Source organism: Phoenix dactylifera, chromosome 15, assembly GCF_009389715.1.
Source record: "Phoenix dactylifera cultivar Barhee BC4 chromosome 15, palm_55x_up_171113_PBpolish2nd_filt_p, whole genome shotgun sequence".
NCBI lineage: Eukaryota > Viridiplantae > Streptophyta > Magnoliopsida > Arecales > Arecaceae > Phoenix > Phoenix dactylifera.
In genome coordinates this window covers 8,547,797-8,569,664 of record NC_052406.1, presented here as the reverse complement: position 1 = coordinate 8,569,664, position 21,868 = coordinate 8,547,797, and the positions used below count along the sequence as shown (strand labels likewise).

At 37.2% G+C, this 21,868-nt stretch overlaps 2 protein-coding genes across 3 annotated transcripts; both read left to right on the top strand.

The window, feature by feature from the left end:
* Positions 1–2,526: 2,526 nt before the first annotated feature.
* LOC103714823 (mitochondrial inner membrane protease subunit 1) lies at positions 2,527–9,399 on the top strand. Of its 2 annotated transcripts, none has more exons than XM_008802243.4 (5): positions 2,527–2,726; positions 2,818–3,042; positions 3,149–3,259; positions 7,798–7,836; positions 9,011–9,399. In XM_008802243.4, the coding sequence occupies exons 1-5, from the start codon at positions 2,559–2,561 to the stop codon at positions 9,023–9,025; spliced, it is 558 nt and encodes a 185-aa protein (XP_008800465.1). In that variant the 5' UTR covers positions 2,527–2,558; the 3' UTR covers positions 9,026–9,399. The 2 variants fall into 2 exon arrangements, with proteins under 2 accessions (XP_008800465.1, XP_026663390.1); XM_026807589.2 differs by having other exon boundaries at positions 7,798–7,850.
* A 2,124-nt stretch (positions 9,400–11,523) lies between these two features.
* Positions 11,524–20,753, top strand: LOC120113290. Its single transcript, XM_039134346.1, has 5 exons — positions 11,524–11,673; positions 17,470–18,364; positions 18,483–18,683; positions 19,563–19,758; positions 20,323–20,753. Exons 2-5 carry the CDS (start codon positions 17,510–17,512, stop codon positions 20,505–20,507), a joined length of 1,437 nt encoding a protein of 478 aa, XP_038990274.1. The 5' UTR covers positions 11,524–11,673; positions 17,470–17,509; the 3' UTR covers positions 20,508–20,753.
* The last annotated feature ends 1,115 nt before the right edge of the window (positions 20,754–21,868 follow it).

The window sequence follows — 21,868 nt, the reverse complement described above, 5'->3', positions numbered from 1 at the left end:
AAACCTTGTGATTTCTTGAAAAATATTAGCCTTTCTTTTCTCTGATGTTAGTCTTCCCCCCCTTACCTACATCACCGACTTGTTCTAATGAGACAAGCATACAATTTTTCTGTGATATTTTTCTATTATCCAATGGAATATAGCTTAAAGAAGTTCAGTTTTGTTTTTTCTTCTCCTTTAATCTTTTACCTAATAGCTTCCAAGACTAGGAAGTATTTTAATTTTCAGTCTGGAAGCATTTCAAATGCATCGTAACCATTTCGTGTTGGAGAAAGTGCTCTCTGTTCACAAAATTTGGCACCTTCTTACCCCCAACTTCTATTGTTTTATTTAACCAACCTCTCAGTATTAATCTTCCCTCGGAAAAACCTAATCTCATAGAATTAATGAGTAACAACTTGTTGTTGTTTACCTTGCAAGATTGATAAATGAAAAAGGATTTTAGTATTATTTGATTCAGCATATCCCATATCTTTAGAGAGAGATTATTACCTTTAGGTAGGGGTATTTAGTTGCCCATAGGGGTGCAAATGAGCTGAGCTGAGTAGCCGGTTGCTTGGACTTGACTAATTTAATAAAAGAGTTGCCTGCGCTTGGCTCGACTTGAACAAGATCTGAGTGAAGCTTCTTACTGAGCTAGCTCGAGCTTCTATATATTTTCACATTTTTTTTTTAATTCAGGAACGATTCATTTGTGCGACGAGTTCTAAACTTTGTTTCAACTTGTTGATTTAGTAATCTGAGCCTAATCTGAGCTGGCCATGAGTGGTTTGGACCCATAGCCTTAGCTGCCCAAAAGTGGCTGAAGTTGAAGTGGATCACTTTGAGCAACTTTAAACCCTCCTCCAATGTCATTGAGATGTGTTCATAGTTATGATTCACTGAACCAAGGAGAAGTTCTACTTGGACATCAAATTGTACTTTGGTGGTTACATTGCGCAAACCTTAGTTGCCAAAATCAGAAGTATGAGTACAGATATGTGGAAGCAGCTAATTAGAAAACTTGAAGTTAAGTGCTTAGAAAGTGATTGCGCAAGCTTGAGATTTTAGAAAGTTTAATGGAAGATTCTTGCTGTCGAGGAGCAACCAAATAGCCCGAAGTAGCCACTTCAAGGGAAGGCTTTTGAGTGCCCATTTTCGGGCAACCAAACAACTCTTAATTGAAGTCCCAGGTTATTAAAGATTCCATGCCAACTCCTTTCTATTGTAAGTAATCTGATACTCCCATTTTGGAATCCTAGTGCTTTCAAGAGTCCAGTATGTCTCTAAAAGTCTTTGTTGGGTTGGCATTTGGAGCTTGATATTTTTCTTGTAGTGGCTTGAGGTGACAATTTATGGTTAGATCCATTGGCCTAGTTTCCTTTGAGCGGGCTTGTGTTTGGCATAAATAGATTCGAGTAATAAACTGGTCAACCCATCTAAGCCTATTTTTTGATCGGATTTATGTTTAAACCTTTGACCCATTAACTCCTTTTGACTTGTTCAATAATTGGGTAAAGTCATAACTCGACCCGTTTAAGACTCATTTAATCTATTTAGAATCTACTTAAGTCATTTCTATCCTATTTAACACAACCTACTTAACCTAGTTACTCATTTAAATACATTTAACCTATTAAAAATCTACTTAATCTGTTTAATCTATTTAAACTGATCCAAACTACTTAGCAATAATTTATATGGATTGGATCGGATTACCTGTTTAATAAACAAGTTAAGATCATATGTGGATTTCTAACTTGCTTAATAAACAAGTTAGGTGTAGATTAACAAATTTTTAACTCGATCTATATCTGACTCAATTCGAATATAACCCGATCCAACCGGATGCCCAATTGGTTGAGGTGGTGAGAAGGCCCTGATGTTTGTATTTCAGAATTTGACAATGCATTGTTTTTTTTTTTTTTAACGGCAACTTTCTATTACTTATCATTTATACGAAGGACTAGTTTGTTTCACGAGAAGAATTTTTTTTCATTGAAATATTTTAGTTAATTATGAAAAAGTGACATATTTCAAAGTGACTTATGTTTGGTTGGGCATCCATTTTGTCTGAAAAACTTATGTGAAATATCTATTATACCCTTAATAAAAAGAAAGATTTTATCTATAAATTTTGATGGCTTGAAAATAGTTTTTTAACAAAAAAAACTCTAATTCCTAATTGGTGAAAAAATAGTTTTTTCATATTTTCATTATTTTTTAATAAAATATAAAAAAATTATTTTTATGAAAATACTACTTTTCCGCCTATCATTTGAAAACTCCAACAAAGATATTTTTTTAATTTTTCGTTGACCCCATTTTCGCCATCTTTTCTCGGTGCCGGAAGATTTTCTATCTCACGTCATTGAGACGGTGGGCGACGGATGGTCACAGCCTGTAGAGTAGAGTTCTCGTAACTCGTAGAAGATGTTGGGTATGGCTACATTTCTACATGCGAAGATACCGTATATCCCGTCCCCTCGGTCGGTCACGTGGACGGCACGTGCATAAGATGACGCAGCACCGCATAAAGCAAATCCCCAGTGTCTCTGTCCGCTGACCCGTGAGGCGTGATGGCTGTGGGGAGCCGCGCCGCCGCCTGGCTCGCCGGCGCTGCCCGGCGTATCGGTTCTGTACCCTGGCGGAACATCTCTGCCGAGGCCGTCGATCGCACCCTCCTCGTCGTCAAGGCCGCCTGCTTCGCCCACGTCATCAACTCCTACGTCGTTAGCCTCGCACTCGTGCGCACCCTACCCTCTCTCTCTCTCTCTCTTTCTCGTCTTCCACACAGTTTGTTAGTCGGTGTATAGACTCTTCCGCACCGTTTTGTAGGTGAGAGGGCCGAGCATGCTCCCCACGATGAACCTCACCGGCGACATCATCGCCGTGGATCGGGTCACCGCCCGGTGGGGCACCGTCGCCGTCGGGGACGTGGTGCTCCTCCGGTCGCCGGAGAACCCGCGGAAGACCGTCACCAAGCGGGTGCTGGGGCTCGAGGGCGACGCCGTTACCTACCTCGTGGACCCGCACAAGGGCGACGCGTCCAAGACTCTGGTGGTACGTCTCGATCGTTCGAGGGATCTATTGGTGGTTGCGGTTGATCCAATTGAGTGTGATTTTGGTGAAAGTTCTGATTTTTATGGAATTTTTTGGGGTTTTTTAGGTGCCCAAGGGGTACGTTTGGGTGCAGGGAGATAACATATATGATTCCAGGGATTCGAGGCAGTTTGGGCCGGTGCCGTATGGGCTCATCCAAGGGAGGGCTTTTTATAGGGTACGGATTTATTTTGATCTGTGATCTTGTTCTCTTGATCATGATATTATTATAAATTTTTGCCTTTTTTCCTTTTTGTGTTTGATAGTAATAGCTACATTTGGTTCTTAGGGTTTAGATTTGTATTTATTATTTTCGATTTTGTTTGCTTAATTTGTTGGTTCACTTGGGTTTTAAAATCAAAATTTGATTTTTAGCGAACTTGCTCCGGTAATGTGAGGTTTGATGATTTAATTTTTCTCATTTACTTGTACATTGACAATTGTTTTCACTTATCCCTAGATTGTCGTGATTTATTGTGTTTTCCAAGTAGTTAAAACTCCGTATACATATGGTACATTTGGAAATATTGTTTGGAAGAGTAAAAAATGAAGAAAATGTTTGTTTAAATTCCAGAGGGAAGTTGCAAGGATCCATAGATCACTTATCTCTCTTTGTGAAGTGAAGAAACTTCATAAGCATAACCATTAGTTATTTATGGAGCATATGGAAAGAGTGGAGGATGATTGCTTATGGATAGTAAAAAAGTGAGTCCAAGAGTGGGCAATTAAGTTATGTAAGTAATGCTAGTCAAAGTTTATGGGCCACAATTTGAAGTTATAAGAGAGGCCTAGAGGCTAGAGGGTATTGGAGCAAATATCAAGGTGGCTGAGAAAGGTCGTTTAGAGATAATTTGGTTGTGTCATAAAAAGGAGAGTCATTAGTTAACTTTCTTGCTGGCAATTTGTATACAAACACGAAGAGAAGATTGTAATCGACTTAGAGAATATGTCAAACATTAAGCAAGGCATACAAGAGGATGATATTGAAACTATCAAATACATTTATTAGTGAATGATGAGTGTGAAATATTATTTGTAGTAGTGGCATGATGATCCCTTAGTTTGCTACCAACTTAGTTTCTTTTCTTTTTAATGAAAAATAGGTTAAGGAAAAATAATTTCAGATCCAAAGATTTGGTTTAGTGGACAAGTAAGTCCCAGACACCTATTTAAATTATAACTTTATTAATAGCTAAATACCTAAAATATTCTCAAGGGAATTTTAACAAATCATGTTGCCTAATTTTCCCCTTGTGTCTCAATCTAAATGAGAATCTGCTACTCAACTCTCTCGCTCCTTCCCTTTTCCACCCACCCCATCACCTTTCTCCTTCGACTTGGAATGGTCTCTATCACATTTTGTCCACCAATGCTTCATCTTTGGCTCAATCCTCTCTCATTTTCCTCTCTATCACTTTTTCTATTCCTTTAAAGGGTTTTCTACAAACTTAACCCGGTACACAATCCACAATCTGTGCACCCCTGTCTTTCCACTTGCCCAACCATTTCCATTCCTTGCTGAATTTTGGATGTCTGAAAATGAGGAGGCATTTCATAATTCTACATGCCTCACATGGATCAAAGTCATCAATATATCATGAAATTCACATGGAGAAAAATATTCAACGAACCACTCACTCATAAAAACTATTTCTCAAATAAGAAATCAGTATTAAAAGCTTAAACAGATGGTTTTATCCTATGATCTAGAAGTTCAATATAATCAGAACATTTGATGTAAATCAGTGAGTCCCTTTCTCTAAAAGTTTATGTACTTCCATGTGAAGCAAGACAGAATCAGATTCCAAACCACTGCTGTTGCAGTTGTAGTTAGCACAAATATTGATTTTTTTTCTACTTTAGTTTCTAACAAACAGAGATCAAGTAGACTCATCACACCTGAAGCTTATATACATAATTGACACTCAGATAGGTTTAATAAACCGGAATATTAGGCATGGATTTGAAATTCTCAATTAGCGAGCTGAATTTAATAGGAATATCTTACATCATTACTTTGAAGCTTCTTCCTTCTCTGTTATTATGACTATTATGTGGTAGACCAGATATAATCTGTATCCAATGATAAAGTGGCTTTGCATAAGCAGGTGTATGTTTTTTTCCTCCCCTAAACAAGGTGCAAACCTATTCCAATCAAGAACTGATTTCGAGCAGTATCTTCACTCTCAGAGACTAAATATACAAAGATAAAACAAGGACATCTAGTGAACAAGTGCTAACTGTACAAGATAGAAGAATGGTGAGCAAATTTATATTCTGATTTTCAAGAACAAGATCTTAAGTCTACTTCATGAAGACACTGTGTCATCCAAAATAAATATTTAAAGATTTTAAAAGTGAAAATAAAGAGATGAGGAGGTGGAAGAGATAAGCAGTGGTAAAGGTGTAGAAGAAACAGAGTTCGAGAGACGGAAAAGAAAAAGGGAAGGATTAACACAGAGATATCTTGTTCTTGTGATAAGACTGGATGGCAGCATGGGTGATGGGGCAGATGGGCACTTGCATAGATGAGGGGAGGTGAAGGACGGGTGGGAAAGAGGGTATGAGTGGAAGTAGATGGGTCATAGTCTCATAGATGGATTGAAAATCCTCTACGGTATATCGTGAAATTTAGCAAACTAAGATTAAGGGATGTTTTATCTGTCCACGATGTATTATTCATAAAAAAAGGGGGACTATGCTGGAATTTTAGACAGATTAAAGGATCATTGTGTCAAAATCCCCTACTATTTTTGGTGAGACTTATGGGTTCCTTGTTTTGATGCATGAATGACCTATGCACTTATAATAGATGGCATTATTGTTGATATTTATAATACTTAATTACATGTTGGATGTCTAAATTATGAGGTGAGAACACAAGTGGGGTTTAAGTTGAAACTTCACATAGTGAAGGCTTGTAGAATATAACAATAGAATTTACCTAGCACATATTATTGGAAGGTAAATATACATGTAGGATATGTAGTGGAAGTCAATGTCAATGACCAATAGTTACCTTTAGTGTAATAACCATTTTTATGTTTGATCCTGTGTACGGATGAACAAAGAGATGGAAAAAAAGAATTTTCCTTCAATAAAACAAGGTAGATGAAGCGGTTATCTGGTAAGCCGTTCTTTCTAAAGCACTATATAAATAATAGTTTGTTTCTAAAGCACTGTATAAATAATAGTTTGTTAAGAAGTTTGTTTCACATGTAACTATCAAAAGTGTTTCAACTCGGCCAAGATATATTGCTATGTATTGGTCTCTACCACTCATGGAGACCATCTAATTGACATCTCGGCCGTCATTTTCTTAGCTGATATGATGTGAGATATTGGCTGATATGATATAAGCAGCTGTTATTTCTCAATCAATTTTTACTATTTAAATTAATGTTTTAGTTATTACATATTTAAATTAATGCCTTAGTACAATAATTTATTTCAGATTTACTTTATTTGTTGAGATTTAAGTATCCACATTCCTAAGATATCCCAAATATCACGGTTTTTCCCTTTTGGCCGAAGTTTCGATCTTGGCCAAGATTAACCGAGATCTCTGTCCATCTCGGTATTGGCCACCCACTGAGATGGTTGAGATCTTTGGGTTTGAAAACCTTGGCCACCATCAACTTCCAAAGAAATCAATGTGACATAGGCAGGTGATCATCAAACAATTCGAGGATGTGCTTTAATATCCGTGAATGATCTCATGATGTAATTTTTGTTGAAGGATGTAGGAAAAGGAGGGGAAGGCCTAAAAGTAACATGGATAGATTTGCAAGAAAACTATAAAAATGCTTCATATAATATCAGAGTTGGCCTAATAAAAAATACTTGGTCACCAAGGATCCTTGAATCTAACCCCAATAGTTGGGAGAAGGCTGGATAATTATGCTGGGTGGTTGGAGGAGAATAGAACATGTTTCCTCATCATTATAACCAAACAAATTTACAGTTACAGTAACATCTCATTTGTTGAATTTAACATCAATAAAAACCTTAGCCTAAAGTGCAGTTGATATAGCAGCTTGGATATTTAAAGTAATGCAGATTTTCCTAACTGAATGCATATTGATATTTAACATCACTAATATCGATGAAAATTTGAATCAAGTTAGTTTTGAAAATACTCAAACCTTTCTCACTCTTCAATCCTCTTTAGTACTCATCTTTATCCGTACAATTGAGCAAGCTTAAGCAAGCTCTTTATTTTGAACATTCTAATAAGGTTGTGGACATCTAACACCAGGAGAGTGTACTCTCCCACGCTGGGCATGAGATTTATAATCATCTCTCCCGCCACTCACTGTTGCCTTCCGATTGCAGAGTTATTACTGAGTTGGCCATTTTAAGTGGATTCAGCCCTATTTTTATCCTTTTTCGAAGAAAAATAGGAATTTATTCTTAGATTTAAGCTTTCTTGTCCTTAAAACTGATTATGAAGTCATGAGTTTATATATGCATATTTGATCTCTTAATATTCATCACATCAAGTTCATTTTTATTATTTTTAGCATGGACTACAGTACATGATTTCAATAAAAATATGAGAGTATTTGATGGCAAGCACAACAAACACTAGTTTTACTTTTAAATCGATTGTTACTAGTACATGAATCTGTTCATCACAGGGCCTCTTTTCAGATGCTCTTATGATAATTCACAATTGAGGGTGCTATTCTTTAAAATTCTTTTAATGTTTTTCAGGTTTGGCCACCAGAAGGTTTTGGATTCATTGGACAAAAGGTATCTATATAAAGGTTCTACTCAGATGCTTTTTTTTGTAGATGATTTATTATAGTTCATGTAATTTGTTGATTTTTTATCCCATTTTCAGGTCCCAAATTCCCGGTTAGGTTTTTAGGTGGTATGATGAAATCTTAAATATGAAATCTTATTTAAGTATTATTGCTATTTCTTTATTGAGATGCTGCTAACAAGCTGATGCCATAATTGGTATAATCCAATACATTTCAACTTTCTAGGCAAGGATTTTAATTTCTTATATGCCAATTGTCTCACTGAGGGGCATATTGAGATGAATCAAAATATCAGTTTATCTCAGATGAGCTGCAAGGCAGAAGAATTTTGACCTGGCTGTGATATTGCAATGTTTTGGCCAACATATAATTTCTGAGGTATTGAAGTATTGACTGATGTAGTAAAAAGGAGATTGACGATTGTTTTCATCTTTAATACTTGTTCACCAAAAAACTCGGCTTAAATCTTGGTATCCTGTTGGCTGGTGTTTCATGATACGTCAGTTTATATTAACACGATATATAGAACCAATTTTTTAGATACAGTATATCGATGAATTGTTGATACTGGTACAAACCAATATCTCAGCCAAGATGAAAACCAAAAATTCCAGATGAAGCCAATATATAAACCATGGGCTGCAGGTTTTGTCCTTCTGTCCTCAGAGAAGACAGTTCCCCGTTGTACCCTCTTTCCAACAGGTCACTACTAGTTTGGATTCTTTTAGCTCTGTTGACTGTACTCAACCTTTCATCCTGAAAAGTATTTGGGCTGCCATGCTATCCAACTCTCTTAAAACAGACCTGCCCACCTCAGCATTGGCAAAGTTTGTAGCTTTCAAACAGGTGCCATGGTTGGCGTTAATAGACTTCTTTTAATTTTCTCATCTAAATTTAGTAATCAAAATACATCATCTTGCATAATGCTGATCAATGACTTGAAATGACTGATGCTGCTGCTCTTCAGCTGCTAGAACAACTCTTCTTTCAGTAATGTTCTACCACTTAGCTTGATTTTGTTCTTTCCAGACCATTGATCTACCTTTTTTTTTCCTGTATTAGCTAAACAGATACTCCTATCAAAGGACATGACGTGACATTTATTTTAATTAAATATAATCTAATATGCTATTTTTATTATTTTTTGCCCCCCTTTTCAGGTTACATCCCTTTGACTAGAACTCATTGTTCAAGGCCAGAGATGCAAAAAGATTGGGCCTGAAACAGGGATTCCGTGATCTCTGTTTGATTAGTCCGAGCTCTATCTTCAATTGCAACAAAGTAATTAAGACACAAGTTTTGCTGCCGCCAGTGGAGCCTTAACAACAATTTTTGCAGTCGTAAAAGTTGTCCCCTTTTCTGTTTGTTCTTATTGTTGAATAATGTACTCAGAGATTGGCTTGCTTGTTACTGGCGGCATTGCATGTTTTTGGCCAGAGGCTCATTCTGGAGAGGTTGGAGATGAATGTGACCTATCATGCATGTGAAACTTAGCTGATTTTAACTATTGGATTCGATTAATTGAATTGTGTTGGGTTTATTCCTGTTACCTCTTTGGTTTAATGGAGCTTGGATTTTGCCTGTTACATGATCTGCACTTCTCATCTTGGACAGGTTCGAAGCCTACATCAGGACATTCTATAACAGATTCTGCAAGCTGAAAGCGTGTATTAGGCGACATCAGAACCAGTGATTTGAATGAATTGGTTTGCTATGTTGGACTAATGTGTTTGAGAAGAAAAACGATGGTGTCCAAGCGACCAACCTCAGAATGATCGAATAGGACATGAACAACATCATGCATCCGCATCCTAATTTGTTGTATGCATTTAGTGGGACAATTTTCAAGTAAAGGCTGTGTTGGATGCTCTGAGCCCAATGTCCGAGAACAACTGTAGGAAGTAATGAGAAGGGAATGAAACAAATTCAGCAAGTAATGGGAAGGGAATGAACCCATAAGCATCGGGAAGGGACAATTACACTTTGAATGTATTTGGCTCGCGACTGGAGTTGGAATTTGAACTGAAATGAGAATCAGAATAGCCATATTTTTCGATGCGTTTGGTTTATGATTGGATTTAAGATTGAATTAGGTTTTAGGGGATTAGGGCAAATTTCCATTCTCCTCTTGAATTGGAATCAGAATGGAATTTTTCTCAATCAAATAGATAAAATGAGAGTTACTCATTTTTATTCTAATTTTAAAGCAGCCTAACTTTCTCCGACCGTTAAAATTCGCCATCCATAAATCACCTCTGACCAACATCTTTCCACCTTTTGGAGGTTCTAGTGGTAGCATCCTTGTGTCACAAGTCACATAACAAATGAGGACTCCTGCTGATTAAGGGAATCTTTAGTACAATTGGTTGCATAAAATCTTTCTCTTGGTCCGAGATTTGCCATCCAAGATATGTTAATAGCATATCTCAGTGTTTGAACCCAGAGGGTTTAGGTGCATATAAACCACAAATTATTGTTGTTTTTGTTTGCCTATAATTTCGAGGCTAATTTTTGGTCGAGCAAGTTTTGTTAATAGGAAATAAAAGAGAGAAATAAGGATATTATGCGGCAAATAATTTATGATGGTTTTCTCTAATAATAATTATACTTAATATAAATAAATTTGATCAACATAATTAATATTTGTTTTTCATAAGCTGTTTAGCAGACAACTTTTGTTCTAAGTCTTATTCCAGCTTTAGTCTTGAACCAAGGCGTTGTCTAAGGTAATGGAAATTCGAAAGAGCATTTTTCTCATTTCCTTATTGTAGATGCTCTATTGTTTAGTTGAAGAACAAATGGAAGGATATCCCCCCAAAGTATCCTATTTTTATTGCCAGTGACCAATAAATTGGGCATTATGCTATGGCAGGGATGTCCCCCACATGATTTGTAGGTCTCGAATAGACCTGTTTATGGACCGGGCAAGGTTGGCTTTGCTCAAAAGTTAAAATAATTTTTTTCGACTTCGATTCTGCTTAGCCCAACTTTCAGGCCTATATATTTTAAGCACAAGCCTAGCTCTTACCTAAGCTTCAGGTTGGATCTCGGGCTTCATGATATTTTTTTTAAATAATAAAAAAACTTTAAAAAAGCTTAAAAATATTTAAAAACTACTAAATATAAATAATTAAATATTTCCAACAATCTACACCATGCATATTACCTTATTAAGTTCACGTGCCAATAATAATTGTTAATTAGGTCTACAAGCATATCAAACATAAACAAATAATACAAAAAATGCAAAAAATCAGAATATATTGGGCTCTCGCTAGGATTTAATTCCCGAGCGCGAGCTTGGCCCGTTTATTACATTGGTCTATTTTTTAGGCCTAGCCCAAGCCAGAAGGTTTAAACCTTAGGCCCGAGCTTATCTGGCCGTCCAGCTGTGAACAGGTCTAGTTTTCATGTTCAACTCGAGATAGGTAGAAATTCTATTAGTAGGAAAAAAAAAAAAAGGAGTTAGCTGAGATAAAAAACTGAAGAAGAAGAGTCTTGGCCGACGCACCAAGTGATATGATCGAGCTCGAGTCTAAATTTTAGACTCCATAGCCAGTTCAGGTCCTCCATGGGCTAAGGTGGACCGACTGATTTTTTTTTTTCTCTCCTTTATATACGGAAAGGGTTCAAAATTGAAGTAAAAGAGTTTAATTATGTGTTGACGTGACGTCTTTAATAAGGTGTCATCCTTTCTTTCCCATCCCGCAAACCAAAACTAAACGAAGCCCTCCGAGGCCGACCTCTTCCTCTCCGCCCATCGCTTCAACCTCTTCCCGACATTGAAGCAATTCGCTGCCGTCTTCTCGGTGGCATCCAATAGGTCAGTCTCGATCGATTCTTCCTTCCTCTTCCCTCTTTATTCCCCCCCACCCCCCCAAATTTCTAGGGCTCGTATGGTTTTTTCCATTCAATTCGGTGCTTGTAATAGGGTTTTTTGTTGGATGCTGCGATTATCTAACCTTCGGTTAATCTCTTATCATTATTCGAGGTGGATACGATCGCATTAGTGAAAATTTAGAGATTTTTTTTATTAATATACACCTGAATAAGAAAAAGAAGGAAAAACGGATGTTTTCTTTGGAAAGCTTATGATAATATTAATTAGACGGGGAAAATATTTTGGTGATGTTGTGGATTGTTGGTAGAGAGACCAACTCTGATGAACAACACATGCATGATCACATGATGGGGTAATTAATTGCGCGAGCCCCGAATTTTGCATGTACATCACAATTTTCTTGGCTTTTTTGTTATATTCTTCATTTTTTTATTCAGTAATTTGAGATCAGGACGTTATACGAAAAAATAGTGGAGATTAGGGAATACTGCTGTAATCTTAAATTTTGTGGTTATTTTTTTGATAATGCTAGGAAAATATGATTTCCAAAACTGAAGGAGGATTGACCTATCTATTTTCTTAGATACTCAGTATTATGTGCTGAGTAGTTAATGCAACTTGGGAAATCTGAAGAAGACTTGAAAGAGTAATTCTTGTTGATGTGGACTGCTAGTGGAGTTACATGTTCCGTCATATTAAGGGCACTATAGTCTGGGACTAGTGTTGCCAACACCATCTTGGATCTTGGGTTTTTGGACATGTCAAAACACTTGGAAATTTTTGGGGAATACTACATGGTGTAGAGAGGCAATGTTAACATTTTTCAGGTTCATGGCAATAAAAGTTTATGTTTATGAGTTTGTGTTATTAGTTGGAACTTAGTGAGAGATACAAAGTTTTGAGTATTTAACATCACTATAAAGTTCTTGCTGGTTCAACTTGCTACGCATCATCCTAATACTATACATACACACATATATCATAGTACAATCCATGGGCTTTTGAAGATTCTGTAGGGCTTATTTGGAGTTTGGACATATTGGCATCTTTGTTATAACATTGTGTAAGACCCTGAAGTTATGACTTTTGGTGATCCCTTGTAACAAGTGGAAACTTAGGGGAAACAGATAGGTTTGAGCATATTTTATTTACTTGATGTAAGATTATGGTGTGATTTGTTAAGGTGATGCTTGTTGATGGTTCCTTGTTTTTCACACAAGCTGCATAGATTCTGGAAATAGTCCATGGGTAAAAATAACTTCATTAAAGTGGTTAGTGGTGTTGCTGAAATATGCTATGTATTTACTCAGATTATTGGCCCTATTAATGAAATAACTGAGAGGCACTCTAAGCAAGGAATGTGGGATTCTCTAACATTGAACAGATTATACGGGCAATTAATGTGCTAATAAGCCTTTTAGCATCATCTTGTTGGGTGTTCAACTATACTGTTGCTAGAAAACCTGATTCTAGTTACCTGTGCTTGACTATATGAATATTTCTTCACCATTCATTTCTATCAAGCATGACCTTTATATTAATCAAGAAATTTTTCTACCCCTTTTATTTTTTAATTGTACCATTAATAAATCTCATGTTAGTGTTCTTCATCATAGGCATCTATTATATTTTCTTTTATCAATATTTTTACTACATGAATAAATCATTTTTTTCTTTGGTATATCTACCAAGGGTTGTAGTCATAGTGTTCCACCTATTCAGCTACTTCAACCATTTCTGAACACCTCATATCATTTCCAAGGCGTATGACAGTTCGATTATCTATGGACCGACTTCTTGCCTAATGCCTCTTTCCTATGCAATCTTGTGTTATGCCTTTTCAGTTTCATAAAGTGCAACACACCAACATCCACTTGGTTCTAATAAGTACAAAAAAATTGAGGAAAAGGAAACACTTTTGCATTAGTGTATGACTATATCATTGTGCTAAGAACATAGCTAGTAGAAGCAATGTTTTAAAATGCACCTAGCAAGCACGGATACTCCAGAACACCACCCATGGCCATAACTGATACGTATCATATATGGATATGGCTCTAGTACATGTCTGATATAGGAAAGAATTTTTTTTTGGGTTTTTTGCATCCATACCCTTCTAAATATCAAATTTTGCGTGAATACCCTTTCAAAATTGATATTTGCATGTATACCCTCGTAAACTCTGTTATTGTACAAATACCCCTAATATAACGGTTGTTCTAACGGTGTTAAAAAAATCATATTTATATTAATTACAAATAAAATAAAAATTTGAAATGACGTTATTATCCTTACTATTCCCTCCCACCGCCACCCCCTCCGGTGCCCGGCTTCCTCCCCGCCCCCTGCGTAGTGGGATCCCAAGAAGAAGAAGAAGATAGGAGCTCCACACAGCTGTGCTTTGCTTCAGAATCTCTTGGGCCCAGAAGAGAGAGAGAGAGAGGACTGCTGGTTCACAGAATCCAAAGGAACCTCGGCCCGTCAGGATTCTCTCTCGATCTATTACACTGTTGATACCTCTGGTGTCTCGATAGCTGGCTTTTTCTTTTTCCTCCTGTTTTTTGGTTTTTGTTTCTTTTAACTTTTGAATGGAGAAAGTGAGGGAACACTCAACTAAATATGGGTCATGTGCAAGTTTTCTGCAATGAAATTGGATTTTGGAAGAAGGTCGGGCTTGTAGATGGACTCAGTTAGTAGGTCATGGGTCACCTATTCTGATTGGAGGTCAATTGCAAGTCTTTTAAGTCATGGGTCGCCCAGCACCTCATAATTATGATATGACTTTTGCCCAAATTCTTATCCAAAAGTGTGGTAAAGTTTCTATTTACTTCTATATTCTTATAAAAATTTCTATTTGCACGCCTACCTATTAAAGATATTTTAGTCATTTTAATTTAAAACCGTTAATTTTTTAACGGCATTAGATGGCATGGGTACAAATGCAAAAACAGGAATAAAAAAGGGTAGAATAGCAAAATAAATATTTTACGAGGGTATACATGCAAATATCAATTTTGGAAGGGTATTCACGCAAAATCCTTTTTTTAAGAAGGGTATCCATGCAAAAAACCCTTTTTTTTTAACGAAAATGGGATCATGATACTCTTGAGATATGTCTGAATACTTCCTAGATACTCTTGGGATATGTCTGGATACTTCCAAGATACCCTGGGAATGCTTCTGGGATAGTTATCAGCATGCTCGGGGAGTTATCAAGTTGGGTCAAGCGGTTTGAACCCAGATTTGTTTCCGCACTCAAATTACTATAAGTTATTAACTACCCTCTTTTCCTTTCCTATGCCCTAATTGAGGTTAATTTTTTTTTTCTTTCATCCCTTTCTTTATTCAACACTTCTTTTGTTTTTGCCTTCGTTTGCCGGAACTATGACTAGAGATGCTTTTCTTTACTTTTAATTTTGGTATTTCTCGTGCATGCGTATCACACAGTGAATAAGAGACATGGCAACATTGAGGGTTGTTTCCTAAGCTCATTTTTTGGATTTAGCATAATACTTTCTACATACAATTATGATTTGACATTTTGTTTGTATCGCTGCATTTATTCTTTTGGATGGTAGATGTTTATTGTGTTGCTGGTCTGCTGCATTTGTTTCTATTTGGCTCTAGTTTGTCTAGTTTCGTTAATTTTGTTGTTCACTCACTGAATATTTGTTGCTGCTATACTTATTATTCATATACTTTGCAGCATGTATTCTCCTTAGCTGGTTGCATTTGTTTTAATTATGTTGCTGTCTTGCCACATCTGTAATTCTAGGATAAAGAATGTTTGCTGCATTTATGTGTACTAGCATATACATGCTTACTAGATTTATTTTTATTATATTGCTAAGTATTTATTTAGTTTCCATTTTCCATGGGCCTACATAAGAGTGGCCAGATTTGTGGTCCCACAATGCTAAGAAGGGCATGTATGCGGTCACACAATGATAAGTGGGCTACATGTGCAGTTGCATGATGCTAATCCTGTTGCATACGTGTCCAGAAAGTGCTAAGCAAAACCTGTTCTTCAAAAGAAGTGCTAAGCAAATTATCTTTAAGGCCCATATGTCGCCCAACCAAATATTACTAGCCATGTATTGGGTATGCAGTGCGGTCAAGGGACCGCATGCACATATTTATTTGCATATACGGACATATGCACCACATTCTAGGACACTCAGTGGAAGCAATCTGGCTTTTTTCAGCATGCAGTGCACAACATTTAGTCAATCTTTTTGGTCCATAATTTTACCCAAAAAAAATCTTTTTGGTCTATTGGGTATTTCTATCAATCATTCACTGTTTAGTCAATTTGTTAGAGTGAAGGATTTTCTTACTGTAAGTGGAATGCTTTGCAAGGAATCGCTGTTGATGCTCAACAGGTTTCCATGTGTTCGAAACATTTTTGGCTTTGATGTTCCCCATTGCTTGTTGTTTTTGTCTTGACCTTTTTCCAATCCATTAAAAGGTTTTTTTTGTTTAATTTTCAGATATAAGTGAATTGCAGGGTAACTATTGGAAGAAAGATTAGAAACATGCTAATGGAAATGCTTTGCCTTGCTTATCTTATGACTTTCTTAAATTCCTATGTTAAATGCTATGTATAATTGTGCCTTTGTGTTAATTTCTTTTAATTTTGCCTTCTAAGGATAGAAGAGAATTGCAAGGATATTGTGGGAGCAAGATGATAAATATGCTAATGAAATGCTTTACCTTGCTTTTCATTTGATTGTATTTGTGTTAAATTAACGTTTGAAAACTTAGTTTAGGTTTCAGTTTGGTTTTAGCCAGGCCCATTTCAACAGTTTTGGACGTTTTGTCCAAGTTTCGGGGTTTCAGTCAAAAAAAAAAAAAAAAATCAAACAAAAGCCTAAAAAATGAAATAAAAGAAAATAAAAAAAAGTCAAGAAAAGTTATGACACAACAATTATTATTTTGTGTTATATAGATTCTTTATATGTATAGATTGGATGATTATAGGCTGAAGTTAATATAGCATATTAGTAAGATTGAGCATACTAATATTCCTGAATAATTTACCTCTTGAACCTCAATTGGGGAAAAATTCATTATATTGACAATTTTAAAGTTTTCAATGCCGATTGTAAATATTTTTCTCCTTTTTTTAGTAAAACTCAGAGCATTTATTTCCTATTATTTTGAGGTTAACTGGCTGTTTAATCAAATTCATGTAGTTATAGAAAAATATATATAAAAAGGAAGTTATTCCTATGCAACGAATTATATTTATGTTAGTCTTTGCAGAGTATCATAATAAGGGCATTTTTGGAGAAATAGCCACATCGATGGCTGTATGTACCCTCTTTGAATTGAACAAAAAGAATGAAAAACCATTGAAAATTGACATTATATGGCCTGTGTACTTAAATGGATGACAAAATGACCCTAATATGATATAAACATGGATATATATATATATATATATATATATTTTAAAAAAGGCATCTACGTTTGATCGTAAGTCAATTTTGGTTAGAACTAGCTGAAACCAGTGAAACTGGACCAAAGCTGACTGAACTGCCAAAACTAACTGAAACCTGAAGCTAGATATCAGCTTTGGTTCAGTCTCTGGAGAACCTGATCTGTTTCGGCCTTGGTCAAAACTGGTTTGTGTATGCTGGGACTTAAAACCTTGTGCTAAATGTTATCTTGCTGTTTGTTGATATTGGTGTTTCAATGAAACACTAAAGAAGGATATCTGGATCCTGGCGATTTTTTAGATGTTTATATCTGAAAGTAAATATATGACAACTGCAGGCAGGAAAAGCTCTATTTGTTGATAATCATTGAGTGTTGAATGGAGTTCATGACAAAATCTGAAGGGATCATTTCATACTCTTCGCTTTCTAAGCTTGATAAAGAAAATCATTATGATGGAAACTTTAAATCTGATATTTTGGGTGGCCATCGAAAGGGTATTTCTTCAGCAGGACCAAGATTCTTAGGACAGGATTTCTTATATCAACCATCACTGGAATCTGATTTTTATGAGGGGTATGATTCAGGCAAGGATCCATGTATTTTTGCTCAACCCAAAGCTAATCCTGAAGTGAACTTGAGAACTGTATTAAGTGGGATAATTGCAATTTTAACTGGCCAGAACAGAACTCAAGGTGATAGTCAATCACAACAAAATTCAAGCTCAGACATATCATTTCTTAGTTCTGAAAAGAATGGGGACAGTTTTTTGCATCCATCAGTTTGCACACCAAGTGCGCCACCTCTCCTTGAAACAGAAGCTATCAGTTATGGTGTACATAGAGAAATATTGGAAGCAGAACCTCCTGAATGGCTGCCAGATAGTTACACTGCTGTCTGCATGCAATGCACTTCTCCTTTCACAGCCATTACTCGTGGAAGGCATCACTGTCGGTTTTGTGGAGGTATCTTCTGCAGAGACTGTACGAAGGGGAGATGTTTGTTGCCTGTCAAGTTCAGAGAGCGCAATCCTCAGAGAGTATGCGATGCTTGCTATGATAGGCTTGATCCACTGCAGAGCATTTTGATTAACTCCATTAGCAATGCGATGCAATCATCAAAACATGATGTTATGGATTGGACCTGCACAAGAGGGTGGCTGAATTTGCCTGTGGGTGTATCAATGGAATATGAGATATATAAGGCATCAACCACACTGAGGAGCTATTGCCAGGTGCAATATTCTGTATTTTCCTTTTTCTATCAATAGCTTTTTCTTGTGAAGCATATATGACTGTCTACGTTATAGTCTGGATACATCATAATATATTTCCACTTTTTGATATGTGCAGGTTTCTAGATTGAACCCTGAGAAATCTATCCCCTCGGCGGTTCTCGTAGGAGCAAAAGGGCTTGCCATACTAACAGTTGCTAAAGCGGGTGCATTTCTTACGTATAAAGTTGGTACAGGTCTGGTAGTTTCTCGTAGGTCAGATGGGTCATGGTCTGCACCATCTGCCATTTTATCTGTTGGGTTAGGATGGGGAGCACAGGTAGGCATACATTAAGATGAGTTCATGCTACTATGTTTTTTCCACCCTCCACTTTTGTAGTTATGATGTTAGGCATTATTATTTAAACAAATTTACCTGCAGAGGCACATAGCGGTGTATCATGTATGAAATCAACATGGTTGAGTCAGTGAAAAACTGTGAAAAGAATAGTGGCAAACAATGATTAGTTGAGGAAATTTTGTTAGGAGCTAGACCATACAGAACTTTATAGAGGAACGGAAGAATCATATAAATTTTTAGTTAGAGCATTGCATGTTGTAGCAACAGATGTCTAACAATCTTATAACTTGTTGTGTACATTTATACACTTAATTGATGATCCATTAGAGTAATTTTGCATGTACAAGTATGCTAGTGTTGAATTCTCTCATGTTAATGAGTTCTGACTTTTCCATTCGTTTCTTAAAGGGATCATGTTACGCACACTAGCCATCCCTCCCCCTTCCCAACACAAAAAAATGCATACATAATTATCATATTGTAGATGATATTTTTCTTTACCTAAAATAATATATATAATTTTATATAAAGACTCTCAAACTGTAGAGAATCAAAGCATGTCCAACAATTTGATGGGTAGTTCTGTTTTTGTTAAGCAAGTTCTTGAAACTAGACTACACTTTATGTATTTACTAGTTATCCTAACTAGTGCGTTGGATGCTATCAAATTTATCTTTCTGATTTCATTGGTGAGTAAGGGTTGCAAAAAAATGTTTTGAATCATTGATTTGAAATTTATTAATGAGCCAAGATCATGCTCAGTTTCCTGTGTTTGGAACTTATCCTAGAACTTTGCTGTCATGCCTTTGAAATTAAAAAAAAGGCCTGTTGTCTGATGTTTCCCCTTCTATCATACAGATTGGGGGCGAGCTCACAGATTTCATCATTGTTCTTCATGGCAGTAAAGCTGTGAAGGCATTCACTAGCCGCATGCACTTTTCTCTTGGGGCTGGCTTGAGTGTTGCAGCAGGACCAGTTGGCAGGGTGTTTGAAGCGGATCTCCGAGCCGGAGATAGAGGGTCTGGCATGTGTTATACTTACAGTTGCAGCAAAGGTAATAATTTCCTGAAGCAAGCATATGTCATGATAAAGTTCAACTAAATTAATTCAAGGTCTTCCACTCTAAAAGTTCTTCAAACATCCTATGAATGAAGATTCCTTTTCTGTCTTCTTGACAATCTTCAGCACATCCTATTTATTCCTTTTCTATCTTGTCAGCAATTCTCTTGAAGTTGCATTTGCATCAAAATAGGTGGGAGCATTTATTAGATTATAAAAGACTTTTTGTATAAAGCAGCAGTTGCAAAATAAGGAAAGACAAGGAAGGTGTTTAAATATTCACATATTTATTTGAAGAAATGTGACTTTTTTAATAACTTTTTTTCCCCTCCTTTTCTTCTCTCTCCCCTCCCTTCTCCCTTCAAGCCATACAATTAATTGCCATGATTGTAACCCAGAGCTTTACCATAAAAAAGTGTTAGTACCTCATGCCATAGCTGCACCACTTAATGCATGTCTATATTGATAAGTATGATGACCATATATGCAGCTAGCGGGTTTGGTAGTGCCTTGTAATTTTTATTAAAAGAAATTTGATGTATTTGAGTATGATGAATAGGTGCTTTTGTTGGGGTCTCCCTGGAAGGAAATGTTGTTGCAACAAGGATGGATACTAATTTGCGTTTCTATGGTGATCCTTATCTGACCACCACCGACATCCTTTTGGGGACAGTGGAGAGACCAAAAGCTGCTGGGCCTTTGTATTCTGCTTTGGATGACCTATACTCAAAACTAAGCTGTTAGCTTTCACAAGGGATCTCTTATGCATCTCTCTCTTTTCCTTGAATACAAACTGAAACTCATGTTTCTTAGTTGCTGATGTTTAATATTGTTATGGTTGCCGAATTCAATTGATTCTCTAGGTTGCACATTATGAGCTCTAAAGTATTGTGCTACCACAACTGTTCAGTCATCCACATTTATGTACAGGAAAAGGAATTGTATATATAATAGCAGAAAATACGGGAGAAGCATTAGTTTGGGTTGGTATATGTTTCAAGCTTATGATCACTGGACATTGTATCGAAAATTCGTTATAGGAGCATATTATGGAATATTGCTTGAATTAGTTTCAAACTTAAATCCAAATATGAAGTGTTGCTGGAATTTGGACCCGGGGGCGAGCACTGGGCCAGGAAGGAGTTCTAGGAAGGCTTGGCGAACGGTGGCTATCCGGCAATGTGCGGCGTCCTCCGGGAGACCTGCAAGAGGCCGGTGGCCGGGGTTTTCGGCGCCGACCCTCCGATGCTTAAGTCAGAGGGGGCAAATGTATGAATGAACTGTAGCCGTAAATAGTCAGAACTTTTTTTCCCCCCTAAAAATGGAGAAGTTCCCCTTTTATAGAGGGGGCTGAGTTACTTGTGATGTGACGGGGCGAAGGTACTGCCGTATGGTTGGACGTACAGTGGGAGTTAATGCTCGATCGTGTAAATCAATGCTGTCTTCGTAGGAGATCAGGCTTGAGTCTTTGAATTACTACGGAACCATGCTGTCGTTTATGGCCAAGTAGGTTTGCCGTGTGGAGCTAAACATTCGTAGACAACAGGAGCCATGCGTTTTAATTGTTGAGTGAGCCATACGAGCCACATGCCTGCAGAGGTCACATGCATTGATTGTCGAGTGAACTAGGAGTTCGGAGAGGCCATACGCTTTAATTGTTGCGTGAGCTAAATGACTGGGGAGGCCATACGCATCGATTGTTAGTAAGGATAGGGCACGATTCGTGGGAGAATACGATAATGGCGGTTTATCACTCGAATGCTTCCGAGTCGGAGGAGCCGCTTGGGCGCTTTCAAGCCCTTCAGGATCCACTCGGCCACCCCTTACTCAGAGGGATGCCCGGTCGCCTCCTGCTCGGAGGGATTCTCGGTCGCCTCCTGCTCGGAGGGATTCTCGGTTGTCTCATGCTCGGAGGGATGCCTGGTCGCCTCCTGCTCGGAGGGGTGCCTGGTCGCCTCCTGCTCGGAGACAACCTTTTTTCCCCCAACACTATCCCCCGACTTTCGAGCTCGAGCTGCTCGTAGGCTCGAGCGCGGGAAGTAAAAGTGGATTAGGAGGGTGAATTTTGAGTTATCGCGCGCTTCGAGACACTTTAATGGGAGTAG

What these genes read in the sequence shown, in the direction of transcription:
- LOC103714823 (XM_008802243.4), top strand. Translation starts at nt 2,559, where the DNA reads ATGGCTGTGGGGAGCCGCGCCGCCGCCTGGCTCGCCGGCGCTGCCCGG. An exon ending in ACGTCGTTAGCCTCGCACTC is followed by an intron (nt 2,727 to 2,817) that starts GTGCGCACCCTA and finishes ACCGTTTTGTAG; the next exon opens with GTGAGAGGGCCGAGCATGCT. An exon ending in AAGGGAGGGCTTTTTATAGG is followed by an intron (nt 3,260 to 7,797) that starts GTACGGATTTAT and finishes AATGTTTTTCAG; the next exon opens with GTTTGGCCACCAGAAGGTTT.
- LOC120113290 (XM_039134346.1), top strand. Translation starts at nt 17,510, where the DNA reads ATGGAGTTCATGACAAAATCTGAAGGGATCATTTCATACTCTTCGCTT. An exon ending in CACTGAGGAGCTATTGCCAG is followed by an intron (nt 18,365 to 18,482) that starts GTGCAATATTCT and finishes TGATATGTGCAG; the next exon opens with GTTTCTAGATTGAACCCTGA. An exon ending in GGTTAGGATGGGGAGCACAG is followed by an intron (nt 18,684 to 19,562) that starts GTAGGCATACAT and finishes TCTATCATACAG; the next exon opens with ATTGGGGGCGAGCTCACAGA.